This window comes from Antechinus flavipes, chromosome 3, assembly GCF_016432865.1.
Source record: "Antechinus flavipes isolate AdamAnt ecotype Samford, QLD, Australia chromosome 3, AdamAnt_v2, whole genome shotgun sequence".
NCBI classification, from domain to species: Eukaryota; Metazoa; Chordata; class Mammalia; order Dasyuromorphia; family Dasyuridae; genus Antechinus; species Antechinus flavipes.
The window spans coordinates 432483745-432496059 of NC_067400.1; the positions used below are offsets into that span (position 1 = coordinate 432483745).

Below are 12315 nucleotides of genomic sequence, written 5' to 3' on the forward strand. Positions count from 1 at the left end.
CTGAGGAAATTGGGACCCATAAATATCAAATGACTTGTTAAAGATAACCTGCTGATTAATTATAGAGTATAAACTAGTACATACACCTATTAACATTCTAATTTTTACTCATATTATATTGCTTACCTGAGCACTCTAGACCAATGCTGAGACACTCTAACATCTTCATAGTAAAAGTCCCCATTTACTCCCTAATTTGTCCTACATAATTTATATGTAGTCACTGAAAAATTGTTGATTCTTTTTAAACACATTTTTGTGAAGTTAATCCATTTTTGGTATTCTGGTATACAGTTTCTAACAACAAGTGCAGGAATATATATTAATTTTGTTGAATCCACAAAGAGTAATCAATTATGGAGGGAAAAGAGGAAAGAAGGCTCATTGTAGTCTCTTGCATAGAGTTGTCATTAAATAATTGCTTAATTGAATAACTTTTTGTTCAATTAAATTTTATTTCCTGTGTACCACATGGATATAAAGCAAATAGGTTAATGTTATAACTCAGGCTTGAAAATAAATATTTAAGTAAGACATACTAAAAATTATCAATAAAAGTTAAAATAAATCATAAAAACAAAATTCACAATTAAAATAAGTTATTTTCATTGCTTTTTGGTTCTTTGATCTCCTTGGCCTTTTTTCTAACATTAAAGTCTAGATCTTTCAAATCTCATTTCATAATTTTTTTAAAAAAAGTATGAAATCAGCCAATCAGCTCTTATCTTAAATCCAGGTTTGTATTTCTAACACTTGGAAGGTGCAACTGAACTCTTCCATATGTGTTGCCTTCTTTAATTAGAATATGAGCTCTGAGAGCAGGGACTGTCTCAATTCTCTACTTGCAGTTCTGGTGTTTAACACAGTGCATGACACATAGTAAAGCCTAGTAAATGCCTTTTCCATTTCCTTCTATTCTACGTGAGAAATAGGTGATATTCTGTTAAACTATACTGTTAAACCGCTACAGTTAACTTTTTTTTTCAAATACACTACCAGCCCCTGGCTATAACACTGTCCCCTGGATTGATGTTTCATGATAGCCTTATGGATGAGACATCCATAAAAATATCTTTGGGGTTTCTCAATAACTAAACTTCTTTGGATTGGGTTCAAAATGGGTCTGCATTATACTGAATTCTATAGAATATAAACCTATTGTATATAATAGAATCATCTCTTCATTGCAAAACAAAAATCCATTTGCAAATATCCACCCCCACCCAAATATTCCAATAATCACCTATTAAAATCTTAACCATTCTTTACAACTTGGTTCTATTTTCACTTCATCTTTGAGCCATAATTTCTGTGTCTTCCATTCCCCTTAAAACTTTGGATTACTTTGTTTATAACTTTGTTGTACAGCTGTGATAGTCTAATTTCTATTTCATTTGGGGAATTGTATCATTTTCTCTGTAAATGGTTAAGGTCTGAGAGGCTATATTTCATTAATCTTCATAACTTGAAAGAGCCTAGAATAGTGCTTTGCTCAACTAGGCCCTCATAATATTTGCTGGGTGGAATAGCTATGTGAAAATAAGGATTCAATCTCAGTTACTTGAAGGGATGCAACAAATATGTACATATTTTTATAATGAAAGATTACTAATTCATCCTTTCCCCCCCTCTAGACTTTTTTATGTGTGAAAATTCCATTCACTGGTATAAATCATTGCTGCTACTCCTCTAACAATAAAGACACAAAAAGGATAGGTTAGTCTGGCATCACACAGCTAGTGTATATTAGTTTTTTTTATTCCTAAGTCCTGTTTCCTAATCTTCACTCCATATTGTCTCTCAATACATATCTACAAAAATGATAACAGCTACTCGTATTGTTGAAATATATCTTCTTATAGAAGGGATCTCTAGGTACATTCTCGAGGAAGATCAACAACTATTAAAATACAGTTCAGATTTTGCTCTAGATACCACACAGTTCTGCAGTCAAAGAAGCAACAGCAAAGTTGTATTCAATCAGTATATTTTGTGAGACAAGATGGGTCACAAATAGTACCCCTAAAAAGGAGTAGAGTCTCATCCATGGTACCATAGTTGACAAATTGGATAGGAAAGGAGAGAAGTATATTTGTAGGCCTCTTGTTTACATATATGTATATGTGTGTATACAAGACACTTATATTTTATCATAAATTCACACAAATGCATATATATATGTTATACACCCATGTATATATACATACAAATATGTACCGATACATATATAAATGCAATTATTGAGGTGCTTATGCACACACGTACATATAAATATATATACTTACATATATGTATCTATACATATAGAAATACATTCCTTGAGAAACATTCTATGTTTAGATCCACGTGTATATACACATACATGCACATATAAATACAAAACTTTGTGTATCAGGAAATATATATACATATATATGTATATGCATGTGTACATATAAATATACTTTATATATACGTATCTCAAGAGATATAGTTATATATGTATAGATGAATATATGTGTATATATGTTTATATACATATATACATATGTGTGTGATATTCTCTGAGGAGAGCCATCAGTTGAAAGGAACAGTCTTTTGGAAATCATTTGCTCCAAGGCATGATGAAGAGTTTTCACAAGATCCCTTTGCCTCCATTCTTCTTTCACTTGAAAAGCTTTCATGGGAGAGAATTCTGGGACGATAGCGAACTAAGTCAGAAAACTTTCATCTCTTCAATTTTGTCCACAGAAAAAGACAGAGCATTACCTCAGGAGGAATACAGAGCAGCAGAAATATACAAAAGTTGGGGTAAAGCAGTAGTTCTTCCAAAACAGCCTAAGAAGATCCCAGGCAAGCCTTTTAGGGCAGAGACCTAAATGAAATGCACACACATCCAGCAGAGCTGGAATCCACAAACAATAACCCTGGGGGCAGCTGGAGTTGGGAAGTTGCCCATCTCAAGGACCCTGTCGGGGTCTGACAGATAAGGAGGAGAATGAAGGCCCTTTCACTGCAGAGTGCTGGCCAGACAGGTCCCAGACTGGGCTGCCACTGCCAAAGAGAAGGAGCTAGCACACACCTGGTGAGTGAAGGAGCAGAGGGGCGAGGACCCTGCTAGCTGTGGGCACTTGTAGGGGAGCAGAGTTCCTGGGAAGACAGCTGAAGTTTGTAGCTCCCAGAGGAACCCAACAAGTAACATCATAATTGAGGCAATATCACTGGGGGCTCTAGCTATGATACAGAAGTAGTGAGGAGAGCCCAAGATTGAGCCAGAGAAGAGAGCACAAAAAAATAACAGTAAGAATGTCCTGAGCTCCGGAGCATAATTCTTCACATTTCAGGACCAGAACTTGATCTTACCAATAGCTGCTAAAAACAATAATACTAAAAATTTAAAATAAAAATGAGCAAAGGAGAAAGAACTCAACCATAGGCAACTACTATGCGGATAGAGAAGATGATGGTTCATATTCAGAAGATAATGGAACTTTAAAAAAAAGCTTCTGCTTGTTCAATAAGAAACATCATGCACAAAAAAGATTTCTTAGAACTTAAAAAGTACTTCAACAACCAAATAAGAGAAATCAAGAAAAAATTTAGGTAAAAAAGAACAATCCATAATAATGAAGAAAATTGTGAAAAGAAAGTCAGCCAATATAAAATAGAGAGCCAAAAACATAAGAAACTAATTTCTTGAAAAAGATTTGGGCAAAGATAAGTTAATGATATTTTGAAGACATAAAAAACAATTCATAAAAAATAATAACAAAATAAAAAGAATGAAAAAAATAGAAGAGAGGGCAGTTAGGTAGCGCAGTGGAGAAAGCACCAGCCCAGAAGTCAAGAGGACCTGGGTTCAAATTTGATCTCAGACACTTAATATTTCCTAATTGTGTGACCCTAAGTAAGTCACTTAACTCCTCCCCCCCCAAAAAAGAAAAAAAAACTGGAAGAGATATGAAACATCTTACTAGAAAAACAACTGATCTGAAGAACAGATCAAGGAGAAATAATATGGGAATAGTCAGACTATCTGAAATTATGATAAAAAAGAATTTTGATATAGTATTAGAAAAAATTATCAAGAAAATTGAACTCCTAAGACAAGAAGGCAAAGCAGAGACACAAAAAAATTCACCCAGCATAACCTGAAAGAGATCCCAGGAGGAAAACTTGCAAGAATGTGATAGCCAAATTTCAAATCTCCCAAATTTAGGAGAAAATATTGGAAGCAATAGGAAAAGGAAAACAATTTAAATATCATGGATTTACAAAAGGATAACAAAAGTCCTAGCTACTATTGTGTTGATGGATGGTAGATCTTGGAATATTATATTTTTATAGAACAATAGAGCTAACGTTATGATCAAAGGTAACTCACCTAGTGAAGTTAAATCTAATCCTGAATGATAAAAGCAGACACTTAATGAACTTAAAGACGTTAAGATATTTGTAACAAAAACAGCCAAACTTAAGGGAAATTTCAACATACTCACATCCAGGAAAAATATAAAATAAACATTAAAGATCAATTATAAGGGACTCAATATGGTCAAATTGTTTACTAATAAGTAATGTATGTAATATATAAGTAATAATCTCTTCATGGCATAATAAATATTTTATATATATATATGTGTGTGTGTGTATGTATATATATTATTTTATATATATATTATATATAAAACGCAAAAATTCATTCACAAATATCCACTCCCATACAAATATTCCTATTGTCACCTATTGAAATCGTAACCATCCTTTACAATTTGGGCCATAATTTCTCTATTTTTGGTCAAATTGTTTACTAATAAGTAATGTATGTAATATATAAGTAATAATCTCTTCATGGCATAATAAATATTATATATATATATGTGTGTGTGTGTGTATGTATATATATTATTTTATGTATATATTATATATAAAACACAAAAATTCATTCACAAATATCCACTCCCATACAAATATTCCTATTGTCACCTATTGAAATCGTAACCATCCTTTACAATTTGGGCCATAATTTCTCTATTTTTGATTGGCCTTAGAATTTGGATAATACTTTGTTTATAATTTTATTATATACTTGTGATATTCTATTTTACATGGGGAACTATATATACATCATATATATAAAATATATAAAAAATAATATATGACAATATCATCAATTCACTTATGACAGTCATTTTTATTTCGGTAGTTTGGAGGAAAGGCTTGGGCTGAGATGAGTACGTTGGGATGATTTTCTTCTCTCTCCTCTTGTTTTCTCTGTTTCTATCTCTGTCTCTCCCTACCTACATATACACACATTATATATAAATATATATTACGTATATATTTATACATTATATATACATATACATGTGTATATGATGTGTGTATGTGTGTGTATAAATTGTAGGGAGAGACAAAAAGGATCAAGGATATCATACAAATGAGGCAAAAAGGGAAAAATAAATACTAAAGGAACTACTAAGAAGAGAGTAGGTGGTGCTGAAACCTGACTCTCATAGGGAATGAGTTAAAGAGGATAGATAGATAGATAGATAGATAGATAGATAGATAGATCTATTTTATAGAAAGGCTATAAAAGTCTTGTAAATTCAAAAAGAAATAAGAGAAGTGGGTAGGATACAAGAGAAGACAAAGGAGGGATTTTGGGAAAGATGAGCAGGTTGAAGTGAATTAAAAGTCTTCTTTCATTGGATGAGGAAATATGATAAGGGGGATATAGAAGGATACATATAGAAGGGTAAGTAGATTAACAGGAATGAGATAAAGAAGGAACAACATATATATTTGGAAGGCTATAAAACTCTTCTAAATTCAGACAGTAATACGAAGGCAGAAGGATAGAGTGAAGGAAGAGGATAAGGGAAGAATTCTTGGAGGGCAGGAGGGGGCAGGAGGACAAGATATTGAATAGAAGTAAAGTAAACAAGTCAGGAGGGATAGGAATAGGATGAGAGCAATAGTGAAGAGTATAGGATGGAGGAAAATAATTATAGTTTAGAATGTCAACTGGATGAATTCACCCATAAAATGGAAACAGACAGACTAAAAATTTGAACACAATATGTTGCTTTCAGGAAATGTTATAAAAATGAGAGATACAAAAATTAAGATCATGAGTAGAATTTATTATCTTAAAAAAGCAGAGGTAGTAATCATGATTTCAAACTAAAATTTAAAAAAGATTTAATCTTTTTTAAAAAATAGGGAAATTATAATACATGTCAGTCATATTAATCAATATTGTTTTAAACTATTTAAAATAACTAGATGGTATAAAGTTGGAATATTCTTATAGGAAATGATGAGCTGATGGATTTAGAAAAATATAGAAAGACTTGGAAGATGCTATTTACCTTTAGAGAAACAAAGGGCAAGTGGAAACATAATATGGTTTTATACATATGAATGTATGTGTATAAACATATGAGATAACTATGTATATGAATGTATATATGTATTGTATATATAATATACCTATATATATATTCATGATATATACACATAGGTATATATGTGTGTACGTGTACATGTGTGTGAGTGTATATAGATTTAATTATATCCTTCTTGAGGAACAGAGAGAAAGGAAGAAAAATAAAGTAAAAATGCACAGCAGAAAACAAAAGAAAAACTATAAGGAAGCAAAGATAAGATGGACAGCTCAGAACGCCATATGTAGTATTTATTGTATAAGCTTTCTTGAAATGTAAATCTATAGTTTTATATTTTGAATCCTCTCATGTTCTACTGTGCACATGGCAATGAATGATTTTTTTTCCATTTCTTATTTTATATTTAAGTTTGAAAGGGAAAAAAAAGAAAAAGAAAAAGCATTCACTACTCTTAGGAAGTTTATCCAATTAATCAGTCAAGATCTATTAAACTCTGACTATGTGTCAGGCACTATCTGAAGCCCTGGGGATTCAGAGGCAAAAGGTGGTCCCTGCCCTAGAGAAGTTTATAATCTAATGTCCCCCTCTGATAATGTTTCTTGTTGCCATTGTGGCTGGATTTTTCTTGCTCCATAACATCTCTGGGTTTCCTAAGATCATTTGAACATTTTTTATGTGTGTGGTATAATTGTAAAGATTTGGATTCAAAGGAATATAGCTCCTAATCTCTGCTTGGTTACTTATTACATTTATGACTTTGCCTAGGCAAGTATTGTAGCCCTGCTGAGCCTCTGATTCCTCAGTTTTAAAATGAAAGGGGTTACCTCCTAAATTCTTCTATTTAAGCTCTAAATTCTATTCAACTAATAATTTTTCTACCAGCACTATACATTCACCATGATTAAATCAAACTCTTCTTTTTCATCCTCACCATTCTCAGGCTTTTGCTACTGTTCTACTGACCCACTTACCTATCACTAGTGACAATACCAATATATTACCTAGTTCCCAATCCTAAAGGCTAGCATACATTTCAATAACCATCAGATTATGATAATTATTATTTTTGTTTCATCATAGTTACTGAGTCTCACTTCTTGTTTTTCTACAACAAAACTCAAATCTTCCACCCATTCCTTCATGTTCCTACTATCCAAAACCTGGCTATATTCCATCAACATTGTAGGGCCAAAAAGTGAAGATGGTAAAATATAAGGACAAGAAAAATCCCAAGAACGGATGAATGAGAAGAGGTAAAGTTTTTTGGGTTTTTTTTAGCTGTAAAAAAAAAATAGAAGAAAAAAGATCTTTTGAAATGTCTATTGGGAGTTGAAATTTGAAAAGAAAAGGAATGTATTGAGAAAAAATATTGAATTTTGAGTCAAAGAGATTAAGTTCTCATTCTTTTTCTGTCACTAACAAGTTCTGTGACCCTGGGAAAATCACTATCGTCTATGTCTGTGGCTTGAACATAGTGGAAGTTCAAAAAATGGATATTGAGTGAATGAATCTCCCTGCCTCAATTTCCTCTTCAAGGATAATAAAAGCTGTGCTACTTACCTCAATATTGTCTCAAAGATTACATAAGAGATGTGAAAGTGATTACAAAGTTAAAAGCCTGTTCAAATGCAAAATATTATTATTAAAATAACAACCTTTCCATCTGCTAGATTTTTTTTCCTGCTTCTCACTGCTAACAGCCCTCCCCACCCCTCACCGCCACCTCCATTCTCACTATTTAGACCTCATCCCTATGGTACTATCTTTAAATGGCTCACTCCAAATTTTTGACAATAATATTCAAATACCATTCCCCATTAACTCACCTAGCCTAGTTTAGATCCTGTGTCCTAGTCAAGCTTTCCTTCCTGCTATTCCATTTTATTTTCCCTCTTCTTTCTCTAAGTCATTGTCCAGACCAAGCCAAAGTGCTACCAATCTCCAAAACCTGATTTTTGGCCTTTGGTTTTGACCTAATAACTATTGCCCCTCAGCTCAGGTTGGCTTACCAGTATGAGCTCTGAGTCCTAAGCCCTGTCTGTTTTTTTTCAGGTATGGTTCCTGTTAAACCAAGTCGGGCTCTCTTCCCTACAGCTGAATTGTCAAACTTCCTTATAGTTACATGAGCCTTTACTAATTCCCTATATCTCTTCTACCCCTCCTTCCATCCCTGAGTGCATTTCCCATTTCTTTAATAATGACTAACATATAGTGTGACCTCACTATATATGTGCTATATATGTACCTAATGCTGCGCTAAGTGCTTTATTTTATTTGGGTTTAACAAGCACTCTGGGAGGTGAGTGCTATTGTAATCTGCATTTTACATATGAGAAAATTGAGGATAACAGATAAACCAATTTGCTGAGGGTCACACTGCTAGTCAATGTCTGAGGATGAATTTGAATTCAGGTCTTCCTTACTCTAGACCCAGCATTCTATTCACTGTGCCTCCTAGCTGCCCCCTAGGACTCTGTTTCTTGAAGCCTCTGCTTCTACTTTTCATTCATTACTTCAACAAGTATGTATCCCATGCCTATTAAGTAATAGTATACACATATCTGTACATAGTACATTGAGATTTGCAAAGTACTTTACATTTATTATTTCATTCAATCTCACAACCCATTAGGCAAGTACCAAAGCCTTTCTAACCTCATATTACAAACAAGTAATATATATGAGAAATGTATATTATTTATTATATATATATGAGAAAAGTTAAGTGACTTGCCCAGATAAACCACACAGTAATGTACTATGTGCAAATATTTTCCAGATAAGTAAGATAGGCTCCTATCCTCAAGAATCATGGGGTCTCAGAGGGTGAGAGAAAAAAAATCATAGGATCTCTGTCAAATATTCTTTAAATACTGTGAGTAACAACTAAAGTCAATATATGCACCTAGTCCAATTTTAAGGGAAAGATCAGAGAGTTGCCCTTGTTTGTTTATGTGAAATGTATGAAGTGAGAGTCTAATTGCCTTTCTTGTGTGAATCCAGTCTCAAAGTAAATGTTCCTTGTTTGGGGCAGATCTGACTCTGCAAAAGGATACCTTTATTCTGAAATAGGTAGACTAAGTCATCAATGTTTTTCATCTATCCTTTTTATATAGTTACTCTATCTATCTCTGTTCTTTTCAGATTCATTCCTTTTGTGAGGACTCTATAGTTTTTCCCAGATCCTTCCTTCCTCTCTGCCCAAACCTGAGACCTAGAAGAACTAAAAAGGTATTTAAAAAAAAAAGGGGGGGGGAGTGGAAAAAGAAGAAAAAAGGCCCCAAACTCCACTGACTGCTAAGAAGGGAGCTGGGCATGCTCAGTTGCCAGAGGAGATTCTGGGGTCTAAATAGGAAGCTTTCAATATTCTTGAGCCCAGCAGGAAGGAAAAATACAGTGGCCTAGGGTATGTCTCCTCTTATGCCATTTCTGGTGAATGTTAAATGCAGAAAACTGACTGCTGAATGGAGAGCTTCCAATCAGTCCCTAGCTGGGGACATCAAGCAAGATAACAGAGTGCTAAAAAATAGCCCCTCCAACTGGTTTGGTGCAGGAAAGGAAGGGGTCTTTGCTCTGCTGCACCACAATGGAAAGAAGATGGCCTTTTGGCACCTCTTGTGCATCCATCCAGTGTAGCTTTCTGCTAGGATATAGCAATGTGGCTGCCCCCAGCTGAGAAATGAGATACTGCCTAAGGACCCATCCCTTGAGGCTACCTATGACCCATCTTGTGGCCGTTTGGGGGAGGGGGGGACTGGGAAGGCTAGCCAGACCATGGACACAATCTAGGGAGGCAGCTTTGGACTCAGGGCTAAACAGATGGACTATCTCCATTTGTGACAAGCCAGGGATCTTTTAGACATTGAAATCTGTGTGAGCATCCAAATGCATACCTTCTTTGTCCACAGACTACAAGAGTCCTTTTTTCTATCTCTTAGGACATTGAGATAAGGAGGAGAGAGAAAGAAAGGGAAGGAGAGAGGGAGGGAAAATGAGAGAGGAGGGAGGGAGCAAGAAGAGAGAGAGAGAGAGAGAGAGAGAGAGAGAGAGAGAGAGAGAGAGAGAGAGAGAGAGAGAGAGAGAGAGAAGACATTGTTTTCTCCTCTCCCTTGATTTTTTGGAGCCGCAGCAGACTCCTTAGAGTAGCAACAGCAGGTTCCTCACCTTTCTGCCCAGAGACTAAAATGGATTGGGGATTCTGTCAAAGATGGGGTGTGATTTAAAAAGGGGGGGAAGCCCTTAGATGCAGGGGATGCCGCCACCACTGCACAGTCTAGGAGACAAACAGAGAGACAGACAGGAACAGAGGCACTGGGAAAGAGGGAGAGAAAGACGCACAGCTGCCCCTGCTGCTAAAACCTACCCGTTTTCTTCAATCAGCAGCAAAACATGAGACATTTTCACTGTGGTGCATCCATATTGAGAAGGTGGGAAAAAAATCCCCTGTGCTCTGCTGCGTGCATTCCAGTCACCCCGAGATGGGAGGCGACCCACGTCCATATGCCATGGAGCGATTCTTCCCCCCCACCCCCCTCCCCTCGCGCTGCACACTCTCTCTGCACCTAGCTAAAGCAGACCACTCGCTTGGCAGGTTTTGCTGCAAACCCGGTTAATCAGTCTGACAGCAGCTAGTCTCTTACCGTGGGTAGCAGCGGCTCCATTTGCGCTCCTTGCTCTTTCATCTCCATGTTTTGAGATACCTCTGGAATAGGCACCTTTCTTCTGCAGTGCCTTCAGTGTCTTCCACGGAGCCCAGCGCTCGCTCTGCTTAGTATTCGGATCAGGTAGCTCTGAAGCAGGAGGCACTTGAACACTCCAAATCACCACAGTCACATGGCTCCTACTCACTCGGGCTGCTGGCCAGATTTCACACTGAACGCCTTGGAACCCTGGGCCAGTGAAAGAGATTTCCCCAATCCCTGTATCCCTGCCCATACCTGGAGCCTGGAGGAGAGGGCGTTTGTCAACACTGGTGCCCTGGGGTTTTAGCCATCTGACCTAAAATGAGAAAGTACTAACTTCTTGGGTTGAAGAGCCCCAGCTGAGGGCTCACATTAGCGCTGCTTAGGTTCTGGGGCTCACTCCCTTATCTTCATCAATCAGGTGAGTTATTATTCTATTCGGGACCCTAAAAGAGAAAAAAAATCAAAGGAAACTGTACCCCACTTTAGACTTTAGGAGACCTCCAGAAGGTGAAAAGGCAAACTCATAAATTATGACTGTCCAATGTCTGCCCAACTTACACTTTTTAGTCACAAAAGTTAACTAACCTGCAATTATATCTCATTTATCGCGACAGCAAGATTAAAGCAGACTTAATAAAAAATCTTTTAATTGGAAAACAGGGTAAATCACTTTGGCATGTAGAAATATGAGTTGTCATCATATATTTGAATACTCTGTGATTTTTATGAGGATGGAGAAATCTTTCCACGTAAGTAGACTGACAACTCAACCAGTATATAATTTACCAAAGGAATCTTATAGAATTGACTGAAGCATAAAGAGCTTAAATGATGTAATAAGTAGTATTTGAATTCAGTTCTTTTTGATTCAGCCCAGCACATTGTCTATTTCATCGGGCTTCCCCTTCATAGATGACATAGAAGACAGAATCTGTTTCCATAACAGTAATGATCATAGTTCTTTGCATTAAGCACTTTAACTCAATAAATGAGTGGCATGAAATTTTCAAAACAATTCACTTCAATAAAAGAGGAGAACTGATTTGTGAAGAGTAGCTGGTGATGACTTTTTTTATTCAAATGAGTATGGATCTAGAATGATTTGTCATGGAGCCATTTAGATCACCTGGTCTTAGACCATTAATAATCCATCTTTATACTAGTGATAAGAGGAAAGGAAAGGTAAAACATCAGAAAATTTCAGCCTGAAATAAACAAGTGTGTTTCCAGATTAAAATAAA

At 35.7% G+C, this 12315-nt stretch overlaps 1 protein-coding gene across 1 annotated transcript in view; it reads right to left on the reverse strand.

Moving 5' to 3' along the window:
- Window positions 1–11213, reverse strand: part of SLC4A10 (solute carrier family 4 member 10) — a 366372-nt gene extending 355159 nt beyond the window's left edge. Inside the window, exon 1 of the mRNA XM_051986269.1 lies at window positions 11030–11213. Within this exon, the coding sequence (XP_051842229.1) occupies window positions 11030–11077 (48 nt within the window). The 5' untranslated portion in view covers window positions 11078–11213. The remainder of the gene's footprint in view (window positions 1–11029) is intronic.
- Between the last annotated feature and the right edge of the window lie 1102 nt (window positions 11214–12315).